This window comes from Amblyomma mixtum, chromosome 3 (assembly GCF_055824585.1).
Source record: "Amblyomma mixtum isolate Tamu chromosome 3, ASM5582458v1, whole genome shotgun sequence".
Lineage (NCBI taxonomy): Eukaryota > Metazoa > Arthropoda > Arachnida > Ixodida > Ixodidae > Amblyomma > Amblyomma mixtum.
This window is the reverse complement of record NC_143014.1, coordinates 210,308,213-210,336,087: the sequence shown is the minus strand read 5'-3', so window position 1 is coordinate 210,336,087 and position 27,875 is coordinate 210,308,213. Positions and strand designations below refer to the sequence as shown.

Sequence of the window (27,875 nt, the reverse complement as noted above, 5' to 3'; positions counted from 1 at the left end):
GTGATGTTCGAATGAAAGCGGCACGTACACGGTACGCCTCAGGTACGCCTGGTACGCCCGTCCCGTATCGCACAGTTGGAGGAGAAACCATAGAGCTATTATCGGAGAAATCAAGGCCAATTCAACTCAGTGACTTTCATTCTTTCGTTGGTATACTGATAATTTTATTACAACTCACGACAAAGTTCCCATCTTGTCTTTTCCTGCGAAATCAAGGGAAATGCAAGCCAGGGTGAGTTTGTGCAGCAGAAATGCAGTCATCTGTTGGCCACTATGACAAGTAATATGGCGGCCTCCACGATTTGGTAAAGCACCCCGTGTGCTCCTGTTAAAAATGAGCTGTTTTCGCCGTAAACATCTGTTTCTGCGATGCAGAACAGCTTTACTTGGACGGCACGTGCAACATGAAATTCGAAGGCGGCTTCTTTGCTCCCGTAAGTCACGTTGAGCTCTCTATTGTCAAAGGTGTAAATCTTCCAAACTTGGACGGTCCGTCTCCTGAACACAAACGCCGATCTTTGCCGTAGCTAAACTATTGGCAGTGTCTATTCTGTCGGCAGCCGGGAGAATCCCTCGACTGAAATTCTGCCGGCAGCCGGGAATATCGCTCGACTGAAATTCTGCGGGCAGCCGGGAGAACCGCTCGGCTGAAATTTTCCCGGCGCTCGCCTCTGATTAGCTGCTCTTGGTGAAGTAAATCGCATTTTTTTTTCCCGACCCCTGCTTTTACGGGTAGCCGGACACACCGGGAGAAGACCTTTGTCCCGCGCGAGTGGCGGGCCGCTTTGAAGAGCTTCGGACATTTTAAAGTGATGAGGAGCTGGGCAGAGGGTAAATGGACTTCCCGGTTGATGACCGCGTAGCCCCGTGCGCGGGCTGCGAACCACGTTAGAGCTTCAGACTACTTTGGAAGCAATCAACTATCGTATACTGCTTGCGCTTTGGGCTGTGTCGAGCTGCGTAAGTGGACCCCGACCTTCCTCATAGCCGAGAAAGGCGGCGAAAATGATAAAGGCATTACTCTCACGTCGTACTACGCAGCTGGTCACTGGCAAGTGCCGATTCAATTGATGAAAATTAGCGGCTCGCTCCTGCGGGCTCAGCCACTCGTCACTTCCAAATAACAGTTTGTAAATGCTGCTAAACTGTGTCAGGCGAATCAAGGACAGTGAAAAAAAAAAAAAAGCAGACAAATTGCTCTTAACTTCAGCCACAAATAATGAGCTTTCTGCATTTATTGACTCGTTCTTTCAAGATTTCGATGACCACTCTGTTGAAGCTAACTGGAAAATTTTAGCATTCAAAATTCATCAACACGTTAGAAAACACAATCCTATAACTTGGAAAGACCACCTAGGTGCAAATAATTTCACAAGGACAAAAAGAGACGAGGGGACAGCGGACAGGCGCCTAGGTGGTTTTTCCAAGTTTCAAGATGCAATACCAACTAGCCCATCAACATGCCTTACTGAACACAATCCTAGCTTCAGCATCACGACCACCACTCATATTCCATGGTATAACACATACTTCAAATGCCTATCTAATAAGAAGAAATGCTTTTATTGCTCTGCTAAACTTTCTTGTACTGACACCCATTGGTCCGTGTAAAAATAGCCTCGGGAGCTTACGTCACAGCAATAAAAGAAACCAAATTTAATTTTTGTCAAACACTCTTCCATTTATGCTCAGACAATAATAGGAATTATGGCACAGTTGGCCTGTCCACTGATAATCACGTAAGCATGAAGATTCTTCCCATAACCCTGTTCAAAGAACTCAGTGTGCGACCCTCCAACAAACCATTGCAACTGCATCAAGTTGCCTAGGATCATTGTTGACGTTCAGTGCATTGCTGAGGTGATCAGTAACCTGCCTAATAACTCCTTGCAGTTACGATGGCATAACAGCCAAGTTTCTAAAAAGTGCATCTGCTTATAGTTCAGCAATCCTAATTTTCGAACAATTGCTTGATATTTCTTCACTTCCTACTCCTTGGAAAATAAGGAAGGTGGTTCCACTGTGCAAATCCAGCGATAAAACATCCGGTGAACTACTGACTCATTTTTCTCATCAGTACCTGCTGCAAACTATTAGAACATGTCATTTTTTTGCAGTTATTTCTTGGAATTTAACTGATTGTTCACCTGAGCATGGCTTTTGAAAACCATATTCATGAGAAATACAGTTTGTATCCATAATGCATAAGCTACACCACATTTTAGACTGTTTGTTACGTGCCTACTGTATCTTTTTAGACTACTCTAAAGTGTCTGAGGTCTCCCGCAAGCTCTTGCTTCACTTGCTAAAACATTTAAAGGTGCACTGAAGAGGATTCTGAACTTGTCTTTTTGCCGCGGGAACTCGATCTACACGTTCCTAGCATTCTTAGAAACTGCAACTTATTGCCCTGTATGGCCGATTTCCCTAATTAAATCGAATTAACGTCCGGCTCCCGCCCTTTTTTTTTAATTCTGCCTCGTACGATGGGCGGAGTCGACCAACGCGTGAAGTTCCTTTCAGCCAGCTCCGTGGAGGCTTTCCTTTCGCTTTATTTTGTTTTTTAGGTTTCCATGAATAAATAGTTTCATTCGCAGATAATATAGCCGCAAAATAAGCCCGCAGAAATAAAAATACGCGCGGACTATTTGCTACTACGGACTACTACGTATTACTCCGCCGATGGCAGAGCGGCAAGCCGCCACGGGACTGGGTGAGAGGCACTCTACGCGTTGGTCGACTCCGCCCACCGTACGAGGCAGAATTCAAAAAAAGGGCGGCAGCCGGCCGTTAATTCGATTTAATTTGGGAAATCGGCCATACAGGGCAATAAGTCGCAGTTTCTAAGAATGCTAGGAACGTGTAGATCGAGTTCCCGCGGCAAAAAGACAAGTTCAGATTCCTCTTCAGTGCACCTTTAAGTATTGACTCCCCACTTATGCAGGTGCACTCTGGTGTGCCGAAAGGATCTTTTCTTCGGCCACTTTTAATTCTTATCGGCATAAATGACCTTCCATCTACTGTAAACTGTAATATTCAACTTTTTGACGGTCAATGTGTTATTTCCTCTGAAATAACTAACAATAATAACACTACTACTCTGCAAAAGATTTAACTGCTATAGAGAGCGGGTGTAATGCATGGCTAATGGAACTGAATACCAGGGACAGCACGAGGGTTTCCATAGTGGGATGGCAAGTTAAATTTAAGGTAGATGTGATGCTTCTGTCACATTGCTGCTGATAAAGACAAAGTAAGTGAAATGAACAAAATGTAGTAGCAATAGCTTCATAAATTGACTGGCTGGGGGGGCCTAATAAAGGTTGCATTATAAACATTCATCCTCCTCATCAGGGTGTGTAGGAAGAGCTCAGCAAATTTTTGATATGGGCCCCAGCTTCAACCTTTCACCTCCCTTTGGCACCACCACTGCTTAATGCTAATGAATGCAAAGTCATGCATGTGTCCTATACAGATACCAGTCCCTCCACTTACTACTTAACACTGCTTTATAATCCATTTGCTCCGACAAATACTTTGGTGCTTGTATTTCAACTAACTTATCCTGAATGAGGCACATTAATTATAACATCAGTAATGCTAACTGCTTGTTATGTTATTTCTACTGTAATTTTTCCAGCACGTCGTCCTCCCTTAAACTGCTGCTTTTTAATACGCTAATACACCTGAAATTCGAGTATGCATCATCAGTATGGGATTTTGTTCACGTCACTTTAGCCAATTCTCTGGAACTTGTTCATAATAATTCCACTCGTTCCATTCTTTCTAATTACAACCGAATAGCCAACATATTGGCCATGAAAAGTAGCCTTCAGCTTTGTTGTCTTTGTTGTCTTACTGTAAAATTTCATGCTTAAGTTTATTTCATAAACTTTTCCGCCATCCCGCATTGCACAGTGAACTACTAGACCGATTTCACAAGCAGTTGTGCAATGCCACCACCACCGCGATGCATTCTGGGAGTGTTGGCATTGTAGCCGGCGGCTGTATCAGCATGGTACATGGTGTACGCGCGAGAAGCAGTCCTGTTTGCATTGGCCCACAGTATTTTGCTGCAGATCTGCTGGGTTTGTGGGGCAGGTGGCTTCACTTGAAGGACGCCATGGGCCGTGACAGCAACACCAAGCAGAGGCCCCTGGGTTTTGTGTTTTCTCAAAAAAAAGTGAGGTCAGCAAAAGAGTGCATAGAAGCTAGCCCGAAAGGCAGCTGAGTTCTATTCAGGGCATTTCGAAGTCTTTTTGTCTGTAAATGGGTGTACGCTGGCAAATTATTAATTTTAATTTGGCGGTGTTAAGCTCCTTAAGTGCGTTTCACACAGCTTTAAGCTGTGTGGAAGGCACTTAAATTGTAGTGTGGGTGCAGTTAGTTTCACCATAGCGCTGCTTCGTGAAGTCTTCTTTAAAGTGGCTTTTTCCCAATGTAAGGATGTGGGTGAAGAACTGTATGTAGGTTTCATGTCATAGTCAGGATTCCAGGTTGCATGAGTGCTCGATGCACTTATTCACTCCTCCTGTCTCATGCTGCCACAGGAGCAGTAAAGCTTTTAGTACTTCGGGGATTGAGAAAACGTGGCGACAAAGGCATGGAGATGTGAAATAATTCTTGATATTTTGTTGCACATCGATCTTTGATCATATGTAATATTGGCCTTCTAGCAACGTGCAATTTGTGTAGGAATATTGCCAACGTCTTACTCTGTATTTTTCACGGTAAAAAAAAAAAACAGGACCAACAAGTTGGCTTGTAATTGCACCGGTGTTTAGCGAACAGTCAGCACGTTGAGGTTAATACTAAGGAAATAGTGAGTCACTATATAGGTGTCCTGGCAGCTAAATTTATGTTATCCTGAAGTAAAAAGAAACTTTGGTGCAATACTCTGTTCAAAAATTAATTTATATTCCATGAAACTAATAACCATTATATCTAACCATTGCACAATTAAAATCTCCCCAATTTGCTTTTCCTTTCACATTTTACACTGAATTTATGCCTTTGTCATTACTGTATTTGCAGAAAGCTGCATAGCTTACTCATACTGCCCCACTTTCTTTCTGGTAAGCCACAAAATACTTAGTGAATATATTTATATGTTCATGTCAGTAGAAAGAAACAGAAAAACATGTGCATAACTTAAGAGAAAAGAACAGGTAGGACAATGAAGTAATAAAGACAACAAACATGACATAGGTGAATGCCTGGATGGACACTGAAAATTAACAGGGCAAATAACGTGGCAATGCAAACATTATCTGAGGGTGCAAAAACACACATATTTGGCATGCGTGAGAATTTCCTGCTGCCGAAATGAGTGAAAGTGACGGTCAAATGCATTTCCATCGTCATCTGCAGCATTTCAAACACGAAGGTTCGAGTGGCAAGGGCAGCGTCGCCACCTCGGTCACACCACTTCTCCCATCGCAGTAGTTGCAAGCCTCTCACAGCACTACACCTGATGCAGTTAGCACCCCACACCCTGCCACCTCATAGGGATGCTTCTGGCTCCTTTAGCTGAACACATTAGATGCCACAACGGAAAGGTGGGGGGATCTAAGGCCATTCAAGGCACCAAGTGCATTGTCGTGCAAACGGCGGTGCAAAGGACTACATCTAAGATGGTGGCTTGGCTTCTTCCAGTAAGCTCACATATGTGCAGTGGGCTGTGTGGAATCGGTCTATTCTTGATCCGCTGTATCATTCCCATAGCATTCATCACATTCACAAAGTTTATATTGATCGTTGTTGCACAAAACTTTTTTTTTCAAGCATTTATTCCTCTTACATCTCGCAAATGGAACCACCATCATGGTGAAACTGTGTAAATCGATGATAGCCAACTATTTTTGGAGCTCTTTAGTTATGTTTTATGATTAGGAGAGGTTTGTTTGTGTGACATTTTGCTGCATTTTTATTCACTTTGTTTTACATTGTAGCGCTCCCCTCAGTTATTCCTCTGGCCTGAAGGGCAAATAAATAAACAGCCAGTCTGAGGCAAGTGCTGGTAAAATTTCAGCCTGATGACTCTCCCAGCTGTTGGCAGAATAGACACTGCCTAGAATATTAGCATGTACCACTTTTCTAAAGACGTTATTTTTTGCCTTATTTTTTGTTATTGTGATGGCTCCTTAGTGTTTTCTTTCTTTCATTTTGATTTTAAAAGGCTTAGTGTACAAATTTGAGTGCCTGATCAGTGATGTTGACCGGGTGTTTGCAATGACTATCGCAGAAAATAACGAGCAGGCCCTGCCCTCCTTTGATGCAATCCTGTCCCAGAGGAGAAAGGAGTCATCTGCCAGCGTTCTTGTAGAGGTTGAAAACCGGCACAAAACAGCGGAGCTTTGTAATGAATGTTCGTTGTACGGGAAAATACAGAAGGCATACTACTACACAGATAACTCTCATAAGGCAAGTACCAGATTATCATACTGTCTCTCACTTGTTTACGCACAACTTTATGTGTACATTCACAATGCTTCTTTCTTTCAGTGCCAAGTTCTGATAGAGTTCAGCAGTTCGGACGAGGCGCTAGAGCTGCTAAACAAGTGTGGGCATCTCTCATCTGATGGCTTTCCTGCACGGTCAAGGCTATTGAAATATGTTCCAAAGAATCGTTCAAGAGCAAATAAGAAGTCTCTTTCTGTTGATATAGAAACCTCTTCAAACATTACACCTCAAGTCCAAGGCACAAAACTGGTTCAGAGCAGTACGGTGAGGACATCATTATTTCACCTCTGTTAGATACTATGGTGAATGCTGTACTTGTCTAAAGTTTAAATCTTGGATGTGCAAATTTTTTAAGAGTTTGTTGAAATAAATTTGTTCTGAGTGAAAAAGATGTGAAGCTAGCCATAGTTTGTAACTAATATTACAAAAATGTGGCTTCAGCCCACAAATTTTGCATTGCTATATGATTATGAGGATGTGCTTGTGGTCACAGCAAGAGGCAAAAAAAAAGTGTTCCCCCCCCCCCCCCCCCCCCTCTCACACTTGGTTTATTTTTTATGGGTGTGCTGCAGTGTAGTAAGTGAGGTAGTTGAGTGTTCATATTTTTTTTTTATAGAGAGAGAGAACTGGTACACTTTTGCCTTGTCTTCTTTGTCATGCTTTGCAAGTTAAAACTCATTGGTACTTGCTTTCCTCATTTTTCACTTTATGTTTTAATGTTTACACTGAATGCCCTTGTGTTGCTTGAAGGTAGTGCCAAGTAGCAGCACGTAATAGGAGCACCTTATAGTGCACTGCATGAGCTCGGGCCGGCCCGAAAGCCCGGGCCGGGACATGATTTGTTTTGCCGGGCCTGGGCCAGGCCGGGCCTGAAGTTGCGAGCCCGGACCGAGCTCGGGCTTAAAGCTGCGGACCCGAGCCGGGCTTGGGTCCATATAGAAACAGCTACTGTCCGACTATTCATTCACTATTGCAGTGTGAAGTACACAACTGCGGCATTGGAGCAGCGACACTGATGAGCTATGGGTTGTAGTATGTGCTGAGAAAAAAACTAAGCTATATTCATTGACTTAGTTATTTCTTTAATTGCACGCCGCGGTGGCTTAGTGGTCAAGGTGCTTGATTACTGAGCCGGTGAGCCAGGGTTTGCTCCTAGCATTTCTGTTTAGGCGGCAAGCATGACAGCCATGTGCTTTGTAGTATCATTGCTCGTTGAAGAAACTCATGTGGTTGAAATTATCCGGAGCCCTCTGCTTCGGTGTCTCTCAAAGCCTGACTCCCCTTGGGCCCTTAAGCCCCCAGAACATAGCTTTTATGCTTTTATTTTACAGCTATATTTTGCTCATGCATGAAAATTCCCAAACTAATGCGCGTTTGGTTTTCTTTTTGATCAGCTGACCGGAACGTCTTGTAAATGAAACAGCCACTAAAGCTCGCGAAAGTTCGCAAATCTCATCTCATAACCACATCTATTCCTGCTTGCTTCTTCAGCCTGGTTGACATGACGAGTGTTTTTGCCCTGTAAAGTATCACGTGGTTCGCGCTTTATCTTCTCCTCCACCAGCAAGAGTAAAATTTAACTGGTCTTAATTGGCCATTCATCGTCCGTCATCCCAAAACATACCTATACACTATTAGAAATGCATTCTGGAAGGACATATTAGTTTAGGACGCTTATAGTCTTCAAAACACACACCGTGAAATACTCGAGACTTTTAGCTTTTCGTTTCTGCTGAAATGCGACCAGTTCGGCTATGAGTTCAACCTGTGAGATCACGTTCACTAAAAAAATGTCATCCTGCTGCTTGCTAGGCAGCTTTAATGTTTATACTTCACAAGCGGCAAAATATAACTGATTAAAATCATGGGGGAATGCAAAGTAGTCTATTACGCGCGTATGCAGCCCTTTTTATTCGGCTCTCGGAACTTCCTAGTTTATCTTTGCACACCTACACGAGATCACTGTCCAAAAGAGGGCCTGGCGAGCACTACTCTTAGTCACTTCTCTCTGGGTTAAAAATAACCAACTTTCTGCAAGCCAAACTGTTGTTTCAGAATCTTTGTCAGCCAGTTTCTTATCGGTCTAGTAGCAGTCTACTTGCTCAGAGTGAGCAGTATACCTCAAGCGTTACTGTGAAACGGGCCGGGCCTGGGCTGGGCTTCACTCCGGGATTCACGGGCCGGGCCGGGCTTGCTAGAGCGATAATTTAGTGGGCCTGGGCCGGGCCCGGGCTTGAAGCCGCGGGCCTGGGCCGGGCTCGGGCTTCAGGTCTCGGGCCCGGGCCCGGGCCCGGGCCAGACTTGGGCCTCAGATTGAGGCCCGTGCAGTGCTCTAGCACCTTAATTTAACTGTTACAGGATAGTCAAAATACACTGGCAAGTTGTGGGAAGCTTTCTAGATTATTATAGAAAAGATCAGTGGTGCTGTGAATGAGTGGTGCATGACACTTCAGTCTACACATCTTGACAAAAGCACTTGTGTTAGGCAGGCCTGCTGGTGTGTGGTAATGTCAAGCATGAGACTTGTTGGCCCAGCCTCAGGCATGTGACCATTTTCCTTTCTGTGTCTGCACAAAAATTAAAAGCTGATTTCATGTTCCTAATTCAACTGCTCTGCATGGCTCAAGTGTTAAGAACTATTATTTGTAGAAGGTGCTCTTACATCTCCTTTGAATGCTTTCTAGCCTCTAGACTTATAGGCTACTGCTCATTTTTAACAAGAAGCAGTTGTGAGCGGCCATCAGTTTTCTTAAAGGTCACATGTAGAGGGGAGCTTGTGAAACAGGCCAATTCTTTTAGCACTTCATTATTTTACAATAGCCAAAAGCTATACAAGAGCTATTAGCTCCTCTGCCTGGCCTGTTTGGTATAAAAATAAAAGTTATTAGAAATGTAGGCATGAGCATTGAGACATTAGCCTAGTTCCGAGGCACTTCTTTACTTTAAAAATGATTGTAATCGCAGGCTGACCAGTTCCTCCTTGCCTGACTTTTCCTTACTGTTCGAGACTAATGGTAGAAGTGCGGTGTACAGACAAAAGATTTAGATCAGATTCAAGCTTCCACAAAGCATCTAAGGGGGGATGAGGGTCATAAAAACGATTTATTTATTTATTTATTTCAAGTTACCCTCTTGGCCCAGAGGGCATTACAGTTTTTTACAACTAGCTTTCTATTTGTCAATACAACTTGCTGAAACTTACTATGCATGTGTATCATAGAATGATGATTTCAGGTATGCATTTAGATTTCAAATATCTCATCTGCAAGGAAATATATAGCAAAATAACATCCTAATTAGGCCATTTCTTACAGGTCTTTATGATAATTTCATAGTTAAAAAAGCTTTTTTAAGTACATGTAGACATTTCCAAAGGTCCACCACACATCCTAAAGCTTTCCTTTTTCCTTTAGATTTTTCCTTAGATTAGCAATTATGTCAGGTGTGGGCTAATTACTGTTGAATTTTTTTTCTTTCTGACTGTTATTTATGATCAACAAAACAGCTTATTTAGGCATTTTGCTAGCTTTAAGATGTGCAGTGGGCATTTGTAAATGTCTGCTTATTCTTAAAAAAGCTTTTTTAAACTGAGAAATTACCATAAAGGCCCATAAGAAATGACCTAATTAAGATATGTTATTTTGCCATATATTTCCTTCCAGGTGAGATATTTGAACTTTAAATGCATATTCAAAATCGGCGATGTTATTGACAAATAAAAAAAAATTAGAGACCCTCATCCCCTTCTAACTTTCAGGACTCTCAGGCAGATCAGCCCACTCACACTAATACCTTACTTTATTTTCTGCTGCACTTGCAAGAATCACAAGGCAGTTGTGAAAGCTAGCTTGTGCTGACTATGAAAGGGACCTAGAGATTGCTCTCGATACATATCCAAGGTTTGCTGGCACAAACTCGCATTGTACTTGCAACGCATGTACCAGGCCCAAAGCAACTTTATGTTATTGTCATGGATATTGTAGTTGGTTAGTGTTTCTACTGTGAATTTTTTTTATGTTGTGCATTCTCAGGATATTATAGTCTGGAGGTGCCTGTAAACAACCTTTGAAATACCAATATAAAATGCAAGTGCTTTACTAAAGAAAAGTCATGTTAAAGAATGCTCTAACAGGGTTGTATTGCGACATTTGTTCCATGGAAAACGGTAGTGCATATAGACATTAATGCAGAGGTCATTCATTCAAGTAAAACAGTGCCCATGCATTTCCAACATCTGACTTCACTGTGGGAGGTTGACTGTTAGACTGTGAGGAAAATTTATATGAGAGCTGAAGGCATCAAGAGGTTTAACACTAGATGTGTTAAAGAAAGAAATAAAAAGCTCATCCACTGTCACCAATATGTAGCCTCTGTGTCAATGAACGCATATTTTTTGTGTGTGGTGCACATATAGGGGGGGTTTCCAGTTTCTCACGACACTGAGGCATGTTCCGCCATGTAATAGCACACCGACTGGAAAGCAATGTTCTGTCCTTTTTTTTTCGTTAAGTGAAATATCTATGCTGCACCCCATCTGACATGTTTAAATTGCCGATTATCTGGCCAATGTTTTCAGAAAAAAAAAAGGGGCTTCTACCGACATATAGTTCCCCAAAAGCTGTAAACCAAGATTTGCTGATATGCATGGGACAGGACCATGCACACCTTCACCTTTGTACATGAAAATCCTAGTTAGAAACATGTCTTTTTTTCTCTTTCCTCTTCTTTTCTTTTTCACAGAACATCCTATGTTCAGCTCTCGAGAGCAGCAGTTGCAGGTGTGCCTAACGTCAGAGGGCTGTGCTTGGTATTCATGCCTGTTTTTTATATGACCACGGCCCTTGTTCTTAACCAGTTATCTTCTTCAATCTGTTAAGCCTCTACAGCCATTCAGACCATCAGTGTTTGCACAGGCCTTGCATTAGTGTAGGCTGTAATTACTGTTTTGTAACCATATGCATTGTTATGAAATAGCAGGCTAATTGCTTGAGCATTTTGATAGTGCTTGAAAAGAAAATAACGTGCTGCACTTGAGCCCTTGTGAGTATGAGCATTTTTACTGAAAACTATGAAACATCGATTAGTCTCTATGCTCTGAGCACATGTGTGAAGGCATTCTTTGTGGTATCGCGTTGTGAAATGAAGTAGAAGGCTAGTTAGGCCTAGAGGAAATTTCGTAATGACCTCAATCCTTTTATTTTTGCATGTGGGTAGCATCCACTGGTGACGAATTTCACTCGTCGGTGTACGGAAACTGGTTGACTTTGCACAGGAATGAATGGCAGTTTTCATGTTGAGGAAATTAAGGCTGAATGTCTGCCAATCATTTGCTGCATCATAGCAGCCTTAAAACATCTTTTGGCCCCATTAATTTATGCATTCATACATGGTTCACCTCACAGATTGACGAGCAAATGATGCACTTCTACGAGACTGAAAAACTGAGTGACCTTGAAACGAGGCTTGGATTCATGGTCTGCAGACAGGTTGAAGAGTTCATAGCTGGACTGTATCCCAAAGGCCAGGTGCTACCATTCGGCTCCCTGGTCAATGGCTTTGGCAGGCATCACTGTGACATTGACATGGTCTACTGCGTTCCGGAGGCAACAGTGAGTGGTGGTGGCTACTTTCATGTGTCCTTTCTACCGAATTCTTGGGGAAGATTTTGGTTACCATGGGTATTGAACTGCATTCTGAATAACGAGAGCTTTTTCCATTCTAGCTGCACAAAGCAATTTTTTTTTACTTAAAAACTATAATTTATTCTCAACAATTCTCTGGAAAGACTGAACCAATTTATATAATACAAAGGCTGGTTCAAAAGTCTTGCACCTGCATAGCAAGGAGCCACTGTGAAATTGTGAACCTTTTCTCCTAACAAACATCTTTTTGTCATGATTCCTGAAAATTTTCAGGTGTTTATAATGCTGTGTGCTCAGATAGCAAGCAATAACTTCTTTCAGAATAACGATCAGAAGCAGTGAAATAATCTTTTGAATCTTGACTGGTGAAATTGGCTCTCCTGCAAGGAACTGATTTGAACTCATCTTTCAACACCACACTATTGGGGTTGCAGTTGTTTCACACTGGGAAAAATGCCTGCAACAAAAAGAACATTCCCTGTGGGCAACACAGTCATGGGCAAGCAGTGCAGCCCTAGAAGGAATCCTCCTTTTCAGTATCTGTGAAGCTGAAGGGAGGACGTGGCATTCAGCAAAAAAAAATTTCATGATATATTTACATGAAATTTTTTTGCCCTATTAGAAGTAATAATATCACTACTCTCACAAAATTTCACTGTTATATCTCCAGGTGATTGTTTTGTAATATATATTTTTTCTCTGAATCTTGTAAAAAGGCTGCAGAGTTGGGAAAATGTGGAAGAAGGCTGGTTAAACTTTCATTGTGTTCCTACTGACATGCTACACAGGTCAAGACATTCTTAGAAATTTTTTTTCTCAAAAAGTACAAATTTTTTTTTTGTATCTTTGTGAAGAGAATTTGGTACAATAAATTTACAATTCACAAATTTGAAAGCCAAAGAATGTCATGGCCTATAGTATGGCCCTAGGAAGGCAACAAAGCAAATGGGGGTCAAAATAGATAAAATAGTTCTAATAAACCAAGATAAAATAGCCAAGGTGAAATCTGCTTCACAAGGTGAGCATCTAATCGGGAAACCGAAACAGAGACAAACGCTGCTTGCTCAAGTGTTTCCCCGCAGTGCACAGCTGCTGCTGTTCACAAAACAATTTTTTTTAGAGTACTTCCCGGTCGATTTCAGCAGTGAAACTTTGGGACAGCATAAAAATGAAGGATACAAGCAGATACAACAGTTAACAGTTATCAAAAAGTCAGTTTTTGGCCATTTTTTGGGGGATTTCAAAGCCGTGTCCTCCCTTAAGCATAAACAGGGAAAGTATTTGATTTTTACAAGGGGTGATGTGAAGCATATGTGAAGTTTTAGAACTTTTAGCCAAACAATGCTGGTAGGTGGAAAACTTTGTCTTTTTCTTGTTTAAATATTAACACTATGAAGACTCTCAGATTTTAATTCTTCAAAATATTTCTTTTCCTGTAAGAGGCTGTGCCTAGCTTTAACATTCTAATAACTCCACCTGTTATTATGGGATTGAACAAAGGTATGTTATCTGGCTGCAGTGGCGCGGTGGCTCAGTGGTTAAGGCGCTTGTCTACTGAGCCAGAGTACCCAGGTTCGAACCCGACTGTGGCGGCCGCATTGCGATGGAGGCGGAACGCAAAAGGCACCCATGTGCTGTGTGATGTCAGTGCGTGTTAAAGATCCCCAGGTGGTTGAAATTATTCCAGAGACCTCCACTACAGCATCTCTTTCCCTCTCTTCTTTCACTCCCACCTTCCTCCCTTCCCTTACGGAGCGGTTCAGGTGTCCACCGAGATATGTGAGACAGATACTGCGCCATTTCCTTTCCTCAAAAACCAATTTGTGTCCCAAAGTTCAGTGAAATTAGGTTTTAAGGGTCACTTACAACCATCTTTTTGACGAGCTATAACTGAAATTTTATGTTTTGTAGGTGTCATTTATGAGCTTTCTGCTTGAACTTTGCTGACTTGTATTGCAGTGTTCACCGTTGGCATGCTTCCTAGTGAAAATAATTGATAGTGTTGGCAATGTTAGTGCTTTCTCGCGTAATGCGCTAAACTATGCAAGAGCTGTTCTGCATGTACGCGCCATATAGCTTTTTGTGCCTTTGCGTGACATATGCAGACACCAGCTTTGTCAAGTCTTCACAACCTCGCCCTCCCCTCCCAGCTTCCGTTGTGCTTTCCCTCATCTGCTTCCTGCTAGGAGAGCCTGCATGCGCACTGGGAGTTCCCCTCCCCTCCTATCTTCCATCCTCATCCACTTTCCCTCACCTGTGCAGAGCAGGGCCATGCATCATACAGGTGTCCTACGAACAGCTCTCACTGTATACATGCTTTTTTATTGCTTATTCTTTGGGACAATGTAATGTATGTTTCATGAAAAAGTATATGGAAAAATACTTTGTTAACATCTTCATACTGTTTCTTAAGAATGTTGATCATACTGGAAGTCATTCAGACTCATTTTTTTTAGTATTGTTAGTTGCTAATCAGTGAGTGTTACTTTCAGCGCTTTCAAGCACAAATGCAGTATATTTGTAAGTGGTGCCCTAAATGTGCATAGACTTAGTGTTTATGTTGAGAAATGTTCCATAAAACAGGCTCTCAAGCTCTTGCAGCAAGGTGAGGTACGATCAAAAATGCTGTCTGGAAACAAATGGCAATAGAACTGCTGATGCGTCATTTGCTGTCATTCCAGCTCTTGAAGCAAGCTTGTTTAAGGGTTGTGAATTAAAACCATGTGTCAGCATTTATATTGCAGGTTTTTTTGTGCCTCAAGTGATCTAAAGGTCCAACTACACATCACAACCATCATTCGGTTGATGAAACCAAAACAGCATGAGAGAAGTTCAATTATAAATTATTTAGCTGTTGTAGGTGAATATCACGCGGTGATCCATGTATCCTAATGTCTAACACATCATTTGAAAGAAGAAAGCACACAACTAAAATTAGGTGTCTGCAGGCCTTCAAAGAACTGTTGACAGCTTCTCTGATCAGCAGCAGCAGTGATTTTGTTTATCGTCGTGGCCACCACGGGAATTCAATGTTGCTGCTACAATTTTACATCTTAAGATCTAAGCAAAAAATAAAACTGTGTTCTTTAACATCATCAGCTGTATTCACTCCAGTGGATTAGTGGCTATGGTGTTTGGCTGCTGGGTTCGAGGTCGTGGGATTGAATCCCAACTACAGCAGCTGCATTTCAATGGAGGCATAATCAGAATCAGTCTTTATTTGCTGATACATTTTGAAGGTACAGTATATTATGCAGAAGGAGGTCCCAAAGTCAGAGACTGTAATGGGACCTCCTACATCCTACATCATTATGCAAAATGTTTGTGCACTGTGCAATGTTGGTGCACATTAAAAAACTCTAGGTGGTCGAAATTAAACCGGAGGCCTCCACTATGACATTTCTTGTAACCCATGTGCGGCTTTGGGACATCAAACCCTACATACCATACCATGCCAATTGTCAGTTGCTTCGATTTTCTTTCATTTGCCTATAGCTTTCCGCACTGGATAGTGCTGCGACTTACAGCTTCTTGAAGTCTGCCCCTTTGATTTTCAAAGGGCTCAAACAGCCTCTTTTTGTCTCCATGGCTCTTTGCGGCAGAGGTGCGGCAACTTATGACATGTAGCTGAGCATCTGTACCTTTGAACAAAAGGACCTGATTCTTAAAGGCTTTGAAGTGTACATGTATCAAGGGCCTGCACCTTGCTGGCCACATATCACAGGCTTCAACCTTTGCTTTCTCAAACCTTCAAACACTTCAGAGGTTGTGTAGTCATTAGCCTAGTAACGTGTAGTATTTCTAAGGCTAGCTCGACGGGACTCTCAAAGGTTAATAAATGATGATTGGCACGTTTTATAGTGTCCAATTTTCTGTTTTTATTTATATGCTTTGTGACTACGGTTTGGCTCTGTGGAAACGTCTAGTGGATTTGACATAGCGCTGCATGCGCTCGCATTGGCCTTAAAAGGACTTCAGGCACATATTATTCCTTTCAATGTGCAGGAGCCCAGTGGAAACCTTTACTTTCAAGAAAAGAACCAAGTGATCAATGACAGAACGCTTGTGCAACGGCTTCTGGAAACACTTGGAGATCTGCTTCATTATGTGGTGCCTGGTGTGTCTGAGGTGCAGCGCATTCTTCGGGCTCGTGTGCCTATTGTCAAGTTCCAGCACAACATTGTGGGCAGAGAATGTGACCTGACCCTAAGCAACATGTGCGTCTGTCATGCCTGCCTTTCACATCAATTCCACTGTGTTTGTATTTTACATTCACACAGCTTTGTATGAAAAAGGATTCAAGGAGCATAAGCTGAAGAAAATTAAGCAATATGCAAAGAGACAAAAATTCCCTTTGCCATATGTATATAAAATCAGTTGTGTTGATATCAGAACAAAAGCCAGTTTTTAGGTATCTTTTATGCTTTTTCAGCTGTAGGAATTAACAACCCCACAAAGCCACCGATGTTTAAGTAGTTACCAATAAGCAAACATTTGAATGTATTTTTATGTCGCTGTGTTCACGAAGGCCTCTTCTGTGCTGTAAAGCTGTTACTTTATCCTTGTACCCTCCACAGCCATTTAGAAAAGCAAAAAAAAATTTGATCCGAGTATTAATGCATTGTTCCCTGCTACAAAAAAGTAATATTTGAAGATGCCGCAACAAAGCAAACAAAATTAAACAACTTTATTATACTCTCTGATGCCTCAAGGTTCATTTTCAAGAAATAGAAGTATTTTATTCTCACTTTTGCAAGAAAAGTGGAGGGTTGTGTGGCACTGATCATTCAAGACGTGATGCCATAGCATTATTGTTATTCTTTTTGTACCAGTGAACTATTCTATTACGGGCTTACATGTTTGCCTTGCTGCAGCACTTCACAATTGTGTAGGTTGAATGTTGGGGAATATGTAAAAGAGTTCATACAAAAAGCCTGATTTTCAAGAGATACGGCCTTTTCATTTGCCACGTCCTGCCTTAAAATGATAGCTGTCTAGCATTATGGTGATATCCTCATAAACTTTGCTTTCGCATAGGAAAGGCACCTAGTAACATATAATAGAGCTTTATACAATGGATTGCCACTAAGTTAAATGTTTATTGTTTTGTATACATTATGAGATACTTGTACTTTGCTTCACATATATTCGCAGATATTACTAAAACAGGACGCACCTCTTTTATACGTGTGGCCAGTTAGGTTGCGGTACCTTTTGTGTTGAAGGTGGGAGCTGAGCCTTGGCAGTGTGGCCTGGCACAACAACCTCTGGTGGTGTTTGTGCTGCTTCACTGGCGAAAAATGATCATGAATGAATGAGTCTACGGATCGAAGCACACCTTTATATCAAGGGCTTGTTTCCTCCGTACAAATCATAAAAATCAAATAAAAACAAGATGCCAAAAAACGAATTACTTGAGTCAGTGCAAAATGAAAAGTGATGTAGATGAAATCATGTAAAATGCAAAGTAGAAGGCAGCTGCAGGAGTGCACTTATTCCAACATCATGCAGAAAGACAAGCACTGCTCCGGAAGTAGTTTGTGCAACTTCAGGCTCTGTACGAGGTGAAGTCAATGTAAAGAAACTTGTGCTCTGCATTTGTACCATGTGGATGGCACTGAACATAATCTGCCTTCGGGAACTGTGGGATGAGCAAAGAAAAACATGTTTGAGTGTTTCCATAGAATCAAATGCTTCATGTGCACATTGTGCATTCCACGCCATTCTTTTGAAAGGCTGCAGAGCAAGTCAGTATACAGGGTGTTTCACCTAAGACTTTCTGCAATTTTTAAAAATAAGCTATTTGAATTAGATGCGCGCTTTTTCTGGCATAGCATTGTCAGTGGTGTAGTACATCATAATGCAGCTAAGACGTGCTAACTAGCAGGCTTGTTAACCAATATTTAATAGTTAACTTTTAAACTATTACCGTTGGGCTCCTTAATTATTGAGAGGCATGCAGCCCACCGTAAGTGATGTCCATATCCGTTTTTAGAATTTCGAGAACGCGATTATCCTCGGCGCTGTGGCCCAACAAATTTTGGCTATTTCGACGAGTTACGTGCACTGGAGAGGTTGCTTTGCCTGCAAGCTTCTCAAACCGCATGTATTTTGGTGCGATGTAGGCGAAATTTGTTGGGCCACAGCGCCGAGGATAATCGCGTTCTCGAAATTCTAAAAACGGATATGGACATCACTTACGGTGGGCTGCATGCCTCTCAATAATTAAGGAGCCCAACGGTAATAGTTTAAAAGTTAACTATTAAATATTGGTTAACAAGCCTGCTAGTTAGCACGTCTTAGCTGCATTATGATGTACTACACCGCTGACAATGCTATGCCAGAAAAAGCGCGCATCTAATTCAAATAGCTTATTTTTAAAAATTGCAGAAAGTCTTAGGTGAAACACCCTGTATAAAAGCCTGTATAATCCACATGTTTTGCCCATGCTCATTCTTGCCACTGCTGATGAGCACTGAATGGGCATTCACTGTGCAGGTCTGGGGTGCATATGTCCCGGCTTCTCTACACCTGCACCCAGCTGGCACCTGCCCTCTGCCCACTGCTGTTCACAGCTCGGAGCTGGGCGATGGCTCAGGGTGTAACCAGCAAAGTGCCAGGCACATGGATCACAAATTTCCAGCTGAGTCTGCTGGCCATTTTTCACCTGCAGCAGTGTGGCCTTCTGCCATCCCTGAGGGACCTCGAAGGTATGGTTTTTCAACTGTCTGAACTCGCCAAAATCAGAGGAGATTCATTGGCAGCTTGCATTTGGGCAGCAAGATGTGTGGGCAGGCACTTCACTAGGGCTAGCTAGCTTGGCATTAGCTCATCAAATCAGAGCAGAGTGGAAAGCAGAGTGTGGAAAAAAAGCTTGGTTCTTTTATTTGCTAGATGAGTAGTCCTTGGCTGGAAGTTCAGCACTTTTCTTTTAGTCAAGCACTGAACAATGAAAACTAAGTCAGATGTTTTGTGTAGGGTCAGAATGCCTTAATTCTCTCCACTGTTGACTACTTGCCATTTTATATGCAGCAAAAGATGCATGCAAATCAAAGGATGTGAAACTAATCGATTGAGCTACTATATATCCTGTCTGTTCCAGTGAATTCAAAAATTCATTTCATGTATTTTCATGCCAACATTATGTAGCCTGTTATTTTGTAGATTATGCATTTGCAGCAGTGCTTACCTTTAAAGTTCAGTCATCTATTTTCTGTCATTGACTTGCTGCATGAAAAGCTTGCATGAATTTTTAGAAATGAAATTGTCTGTCAGTCATAAATAACCTGCTTTTGCTGCTTTAGTTGCATGAAGTGCCCCACACATTCAAAATGTGCAGCCTTCTCATTGTCTGTAGTAGGGGCTCTCAAACTGGGCTCAGCGGAAACCTTGGGTTCCTCGGTGCGCTTTTTGGTTCCCTGAGCACCTATATCAGTGCATGCCTCTTCCCCCACTTTTCTTTTACCCACTTTATTTCGGGACTAATCATACTGTAGTTGCTGACAGCAAACCGTTTGACTATACAGCCAGCCATTAATAACTGAGTTTTGGGCATTGCTTTGCATCTGCATGCTCATTTTTGCATGCATGTCAGGCAGGAAGGTTAGAAGCCAAGATACGTGGGGTTCCTAGCCACCTTTTGAAAGCCTTTAGGGTTACCCACAGTTAAAATGATTGTGAATTCGTGGTCTAAAGCCTCTAGAGTAGCAGCAAGGTAACACAATACCACTTGGCAACTGTTTAGATCACACATAATGTTGCTTAGGAGCTAGTCAAATGAGCATACAGGAATCCACCAATGTGGAGTCAAATTTTACAAAGGGAATAATTACTGTTAACATTCACTTGGAGTGCTTCCTCTGTTGCCACGTGGCTGTGGTGAGATGGACCTTAGTTGTAATTATTTCCTTGTTTGCCTGGCAACCACAGGAGAGTACTCTGCAATTAGACTGATGAAGACTCTCTCAATGAGCTAGGTATTATTGTAACATTTATTTAAAGAAAATTGTGTCACTCCTTCTCATCTCTTTGTTTAAGGGGGGAGCCTGGTCTTGAAAAAAAAAATGTTATTAATGAAGTCACAGTTAGGAAATCTTCAGGGAATATGACATGGTGTTGGGCTAGTCGGTTCATGGTTAGAGCAAAACAGAACTGCGCGAAGACGACGGAACAAAAGAAGGCACGAATACACACACACAAAGTGCAGACTTCCAACTGACTTTATTTTGTGAAAGCAGGGTGCTTATAAAGGCTATCACAGGCAAACAAGGAGACAAGCAAAAGCAAAAAGCAACGTGCGCACGGCAATGACATTGTCAACAAGACCACATGTAGTTGCAACCCATGGAAAGCTCGGATCTGCACATCTGAGAAATTGATCTCTTGCCTTGAAAGAGATAAAGAAGGCGCGCTAACGCACTTATCGCCCCTTTTGGAGATGAAATAAGCCTCGATAACTTCTCTTTCAGTTTTTGTTTTGGCCTTAGAAAGGAACTTGGTTTTTTCCAGGTAAGGAGAACAGTTTTTGGTGTCGCAGCTCTTACAATGCAAGGGTAGATTGCTGCCAGTGCCGCTGCTGAGGGATCGCCCATGTTCCAAAGCGCACTCATTAAAACAACGACATGTCTGGCCTATGTAGGAACGACCGCGTGACAGAGGTATTTCATAAACAACTTCGAAAACACATTTTGTGAACTTGCTCCGGTGGTTCTTCTTGCAAGTGGTGGGTTCCTTCCTTGTTCCTGTCTGTAGAGGGCACACTTTCTTCATCTACTTCTCAGCACCTGTGAAAGCCTGCTTCAAAGGCTAAAATCTTCACTTGAAAAAGATAAAAGATGCTCGGATCCCAAGCCATCATTTGTCATGCCGTATTTTTTCATTGCCTTTCCCATAACATCAAGAAGGTAGCAGAAAGGTATGGGATTCACATTGTTTTTTTGCCGCCCTGCAAACTGAAAAAAGTGTGCCCTCTACTGACTGGAACAAGAAAGGAACCCACCACTTGCAAGAAGAACCACCGGAGCAAGTTCACAAAATGTGTTTCCGAAGTTGTTTATGAAATACCTCTGTCATGCGGTCATTCCTACACAGGCCAGACTGGCCGTTGTTTTAATGAGAGCGCTTTGGAACACCGGCGATCCCTCAGCAGCGGCACTGGCAGCAATCTATATTGTAAGAGCTGCGACACCAAAAACTGTTCTCCTTGCCTGGAAAAAACCAAGTTCCTTTCTAAGGCCAAAACAAAAACCAAAAGAGAAGTTATCGAGGCTTATTTCATCTCCAAAAGAGGCGATAAGTGCGTTAGCGCGCCTTCTTTATCTCTTTCAAGGCAAGAGATCAATTTCTCAGATGTGCAGATCCGAGCTTTCCATGGGTTGCAACTACATGTGGTCTTGTTGACAATGTCATTGCCGTGCGCACGTTGCTTTTTGCTTTTGCTTGTCTCCTTGTTTGCCTGTGATAGCCTTTATAAGCACCCTGCTTTCACAAAATAAAGTCAGTTGGAAGTCTGCACTTTGTGTGTGTGTATTCGTGCCTTCTTTTGTTCCGTCGTCTTCACGCAGTTCTGTTTTGCTCTTCAGGGAATATGTATTTTTGTGTGCCGATTCGAAATATGTCATTTAATTTCTTGTAAAACAATTCCTTGAGCACTTATGTATGTAATTGTTATGCATGCATTTTGTGAAGAGCTTTGAAAAAAATTTCTTGCGGGAAACTTGCTGAAATGTATGCCATTGAGTTCTCTTGACACCAAGGAATGCAATAAGGGTAAAATTGTCTTCCTGCCTATCATAGAACTTATAATTATAGAGTTTTGAAGTTGTCACTTCAGAAATGGGAAGAAAAGTGTATATTCCTGTTTGTGAAGTGGCAGCTTCAGTACCCGATAACTCAAGTTCTATGATAGCCAGGATGATAATTTTACCCTTATTGCATTCCTTGGTATCAAGAGAACCCAGTGGCATACATTTAAGAGAGTTTCCTGCAGCAAATTTCCTTCAAAACTCTTCGCAAGATACTTGCATAAAAATTGCATAGGTGCTCAAGGAACTGTTTTACATGAAATTAAATGACATATCTAGAATCAGCGCACAAAAATATATGTGCCCTGAAAATTTCATAACTGTGACTAGATTAATAAAATTTTCTTTTCAAGACCAGGCTCCCCCCTTAAATTGCAGAAAGCCTGCAGGCGGAGGGGTTGGCGCATTATTGGCTGCTGGGTGTGTGCTAATGTTCATGTTTTTCCGGTCTTTTTTTTTTTACTTTTTTGTACATCCTTTCAGCTGTGTTTTGCTAGGTTTTGCAGTGAAAGTGTTGAAAACAAGAACATTGATATGTATTCTTGTTTTCTTCATGTTTTTCAGAAAAGAAGCGCCTCAAAGCATGGCAAAAATCGAGGGTACCAGATGCGAAGGATGAAGCTTTTGGTAAGATATGGTTTTCCATATGCGCTTGCTATTGGATTGAAAAGCAGGCTTGCTGAGAGCAGGAAGGATTGCTTGAATAGTATTTTGCTGCAAAACATTTCTGTGTTCACTCAGTGTCTGCACGAACTGCATCTTCATATGTGTTGCTTCTGCCGTCATAATAGGGTGTACTTGTGGATAGTTTTTTTTTAAAGGATCGGTGGCTGTGCCCGTTGTCACAAAATACCGAGGAATCCATCAAAGTTGTTCTGGATGACAAAATTATAGCTGACACACCTTCCAACAAAGAAGAAATAGGCGGCATGCTGTCGTGCACAACCTGATGCCTCTGGACTGTTAAAGGGCAACTCTGGGGCTTTGTCAAATATTTCGAGTTGATAGCCATATCACATTCCCTAGAATCCCCTCTTTCCACCACAACAAACCGTTTTTCAAGATATGCTGAGTGGAATCATTTTAAAACAGCAAAAACAGCAAGCATCAAACCGAAACCAAAACTCAGTCTGTGGCCAGGAACAATGCTTTGTGTGACGCAGTGATTACGTCACTGGCATTACTAGAAAAACACTCTAGCACCCATTGAATGGCTAAGTAGCGACTGAAAATGATGAGTCCTTCCAGAAAATGCTCGAGACAACCTAATACAAGCCCCGAAATTTTTGTTACTGAAGCAGGGAGCAGGTATTAACGTGCAGGGAATGTTTCTAACATTGAAAATTCAGTGCTGCCCATAGAAATAATCCGAACTGAGGCCACGTAAATGGTGAACTTTAAAATCACTTTTTGCCAGAATAAAATGTCACATGGCTGCCAAACTTTGTGAAAGTAATCAGGAACGAGATGCAGTTTCATTAGAATATGGTAACCTCTAAAAACCCCCGGAGCTGCCCTTTAAGTTTCAAAAACCTTTGTAGAGGTTTACTTTAGTCTTGACTGTCACATCACTGATGCTAAGGCAGGCTGCTATAATGCGCCTTGTGTGCAAATGGTTGGGAACAGCCAAATGGTCTAATGGCATGTACTGAAGCCACCAGAGAAGCTTCAGGGCTAATTAGGCCACGTTAAACCTTCAGTATACTCATATTAAATCGGTCTGTCTACATACTTTTAAAATGCTGGTTCAAACCTTTTTTTAACACTTGTTGAAGGTCCCAATTAGAGCATTGCTAAGCTCTCCCCATGGGAAGCACATTGGCTTCTACAAAACTGCTTTTTACTACAGAGTGATAATGGGTAGAAGCCACCCGAAGAAAGTCTCATGGGTAGAAAATGTAGGGCATGATGTCAACTATAGCTTATAGATAATCTTGTCAGTAAGAGAATGGTTATTGCGATGCTCTACCATGGTGGAAAATATAGTGACTTTCACCATTCTGCAGTCGACTTTTTGAGACTTCTCAGTTGACTGTTTAGAGCAGGACTGGAGCCTCTACTGCTGTGCCACACCCCTGGTTGTTTTTACTCATCCTTGCTCCAAGTTCTCTACTTTACTGCATTGAGTACTTTTGTCCACTTGCTGTCATCTATGCACTTCAGATGTCCTGCTTATGCCAACTTCTTTGTTTTTAATTAGAGCCAGAATATCCTTCAGTCATCCTGAAGCCATGTTATTGATGGCAAGGGCCAAAAAAAGTTTGTAATTGCCATTTATTAACAGATGAGACCACTTCGAAGCTTGCCCAAGATGCCTGCCAGCTTCCAAAGGCACTTTATGCAGTTTGTGCTGGGAAGCTAGTACACTTTCAGGACGGTGATCTATTGTGCAGAAATTGGGTTTACCTCAGCGCTGATGAAATGTGCTCATGGTGTGAAAATCTAGAATAATAGGGTTTTTTGCAGAAATGAAGGACCAGGACAGTACTATGTACTGTCGCGCTCGATATGAGCTGCAACACATGAGCTATGGCCAGAGGTCAATCCTTGAAGCATTGCCAGCCTGGCACTGCTGGAAGTTTGTGCACTTACTCGTTGAGGCAAAGAACAATGTACACTCAATGTTTGTTGAACTTAAATGCTCTGTATAAAGGCGCGTTATTTTACTATAAAGCGGAATCATTGGCGGGTTCACTCCGGATGCGCTGCAAGTCATATTGAGCGTGATGGTACATCCACAGCTATTTTACAGGTTATTATTCCTTCCTTCCCAGACACTTTTCACCAGTTTGCTCCCTTCAGTGCTTTTTCAATCTTCTCTGCAGTTATGCCTGCAGTATTTAAATCTTTGACCTCACACGTGGGATGTCTTGGCCTAGTATTGGTATTGTCACATGGCAGTGACTACTCTTTTTCTTTTGTTTCTAATTAGCTTGTTTTTTTTTTATTTAGTGTCTCTTGCACCTTTGCACTATTCAGTGGGAAAATGTTACGTGCTTTCTGTCTGTTCTGACAACTGCATCAGTTCAATTTTATTGTTGGCGCTAGACACTTTCATTGCTCTGTGTTTCTTATCCTTTCTGAAACATGTGTCTTTGGCATGTATAGTCATCATGCGGATGGCCAAAGAAATCCCAACTTCATTGTTGGCTGTCTTATTTTCTTATGAGGTTTTTCGTTGCCTTTGATGGTTTGCTGTCGTCTTTATTAGTGTAGCTGGCATGTTAATTCAGTCTGCTTGGAGTAGCAGTTTTTTACCCAAGTTATGTGCATAACAGGAGTTAAAATTATCCATAGTTGAATGAAGTTTGTGGGCCAAGGCAAAACTATCATTAATGACACTGACCATCTTGTTTCATTTGGTTTTATGGGGTTTAACATCCCAAAGCAACTCATGCTATGAGGGATGCCTTAGTGGAGGGCGTCCCTCATAGACTGAGGTGCTTTGGGAGATTTCATTCGCAGAACTGCGGACGAAATCTGCCAAAATGCTGGACGCCTGACATGGAAGGACTACATTAGTGCTTCCCAAAGTGTTCACAGAACTGAAAGTTGCAGTGTGCTGAAATTGGTTCAAGAGAAACTGATTTGTCTTAGATACAGTGGCGTTTCGACAGAGAAGCATTTTGGCAGATTTCGTCCACAGAACTGCGGATGCTACACTTGTAAAGCTATGAATCTTGCAAACCTTTTCAGTGCCATACTTTCATTTTGCGAAACTGCAGAATGCTATATTTGCTTGAGGCTGGTACAGCTAAGCAGCTGGCTTGTAGCGTGAGCGGTGGCTGTACATATTGGCTACCACACTTGCCTTAGTCATGGTCACAGCTGCAGCCAGTTGGCAATCATGTTTCATTGAGTGGCAGTGGCCTTAGTTTCTGAAGTGGTAGAGTGTTTTGAAAGTCAGTATTATCTAAATGCCAATATTCGGGAGAAGATTACTGCATGTTATCAAAATTTCTAAGTGCACCACACATACTTATATTTTCCAGTGTTGCAAAGTAAATACCTGTAAGAACCATTTCAGTGCTTGATAGTATTTACATTGGTTCATAAAATGAACTGCCACCAAATGTCAATTTCAGTTGAGCCAACTTTCTAAAGCCAACATTTCCTTCAGGTCCCCTGGCATTTGTTCAAGTACTAGTATATTTCATTGTGTAGCACGTTCTCATGCAGTTCTGGTGCCAAGCAGTTTTGTTGTATGCATCCCTTCTTTATGTCATCCACTGCATTAGTTGCACTGTAATTGCATCTTTTGCATTTTTTCTCGCAGAAGACGTGTTGAGAAGCTTCTATGAGTTCTATGCCTCCTTCAACTTCAAGAGCAAAGGCATTGCGCCTTATTCTGGCCAGATCTTGGAGAAGCCCGAGTATACTGCCATGTACATACAAAACCCGCTGGACCGGCAGCTAAATGCGAGTCGTAACGTAGGTCTGAGTGACCTGAAAAAGCTGCAAAGCCGCATGGCCGACGCCCTCACCCTTATAGACAATGCACCTCGCAAGATCACCATAGAGAAACCGTGGGGCATCATGGCACTGTTCACCGCGACAACAGCTGCCGCCAGGAGGCAGCAGGAAGCGATGCACAAACGCTTTCAAGTACATGAACTCTTCCATGAGGGCAAGGAAGCTGGAGAAAACTATGTGGTTGAGGCCACTGCTTCAGGCATTAAGACTGCCAGCTGATGCATGCCATGGAGTTGGAAGCAATAGAAACGAAGACCCGTGAAAAGGTGCCATCAGCCACAGAAGTACTCCACAGAAAAAGCTATGTAAAACTGCGTGATACAAAAATATATACCTACGTACCGTGCCGGGTAGCATATGACATTGTCATGCTTAGCGTGTGTGATTTCGGTGGTCACATTTTGTAACTGAGCCAGCTGGACTTGTTTGTTAATGTTGCAAATGCTGTCTCGCTGTTGTGTACAGCTTTTTAAAAGTTAGGCAACACAGTTACCTTGGCCTTATAGTGCTTCTGTGAAAGAACTAGGCTAGATATTGTGGCTTTTAATACTTGCACATCACAGCGTTTTAGCATTTTAGTCAGTTTTGGCCACTGCTGTAACAGCTTTTTGACAGAGACCAGGAACACATTTTAAGGGCAACGCTGGCCAGTGTGACTTGCCTGAAAGCTAATGCAGACAGAAGATTGTAGTGTATATGCTATTCTTTACAGTGGCTGCACTGGGTGTACCACATCTCATCGCCATTACTTTTTAATCAGCAGTTGTATCGCATATACCTGTGACCACAACATAGACGTTTGGTGCCTGCTAGTCTCTTCTAGCTGCAAAAGAGAGCATGTTGCCATGCCTTGTGACCTATAGCAAAACAGCTTTGACCGAGAATGCATGTTGTTTTTCCACTGTTGTTTCATTTTGTTTTCTTTTATCTTATTCTGTATCCAAGAATATAATACCCCTGTCACATGACACTCCTCGGAGGCCTTTGTTGTGAAGCACCTCTTTTCATCAAAAGAGCAAAACCTTGAAGGAGCAGCGACGCAACTGCAGGGTGCAGCTTAAAGGTTGAACAGTCGTTAAGTTTTAGCACCCATTGCTGCGAGCAAGGTGGCTTAAGTATGAGTTTTAAAATTGAAGTGGCATCTTCCATTCATTCATTCAACTTAGAAATTTATTTCATCTTACTACCTCCATGAAAGAATGATAGCTTCTCTCAGCAGCAGCAGCAGGTTTTCTTTATCTCCTTGACGACCATGGGTGCTCTGTGTTGTTGCCGGCTTCTGTAACATTTTTTTACTGTCTTGAGATCAGTATAAAACATAAACACCTGTGCAAAAAGAAAAATCAGACACACAATTTTACATTTATAAGATGCATTAAAACATTGTTAGCTACTTAGGTTTATTTCTTCTTTGCTTTTACTTTCCTACGCTGGACAGCGCTGCGATTGCGGGTTCTGAAGGGCCACTCTGTTGGACTCCGGAGGTCTAGAATGG

At 42.1% G+C, this 27,875-nt stretch overlaps 1 protein-coding gene across 1 annotated transcript; it reads left to right on the top strand.

The window, feature by feature from the left end:
* The first annotated feature begins 292 nt into the window (after positions 1–292).
* On the top strand, positions 293–26,727 carry LOC149353531 (poly(A) RNA polymerase, mitochondrial-like). The gene is made up of 8 exons (XM_089582611.1): positions 293–434; positions 6,245–6,423; positions 6,505–6,726; positions 11,865–12,071; positions 16,110–16,321; positions 18,603–18,814; positions 22,472–22,534; positions 26,184–26,727. Exons 1-8 carry the CDS (start codon positions 335–337, stop codon positions 26,597–26,599), a joined length of 1,611 nt encoding a protein of 536 aa, XP_089438737.1. The 5' UTR covers positions 293–334; the 3' UTR covers positions 26,600–26,727.
* Positions 26,728–27,875: the final 1,148 nt, after the last annotated feature.

Bases quoted from the DNA above. Each gene is read 5' to 3' on its own strand.
- LOC149353531 (XM_089582611.1), top strand. From the start codon at position 335: ATGAGCTGTTTTCGCCGTAAACATCTGTTTCTGCGATGCAGAACAGCT. The intron at 16,322-18,602 runs GTGCGTCTGTCA...TTCACTGTGCAG, and splicing joins GACCTGACCCTAAGCAACAT to GTCTGGGGTGCATATGTCCC. The intron at 18,815-22,471 runs GTATGGTTTTTC...CATGTTTTTCAG, and splicing joins ATCCCTGAGGGACCTCGAAG to AAAAGAAGCGCCTCAAAGCA.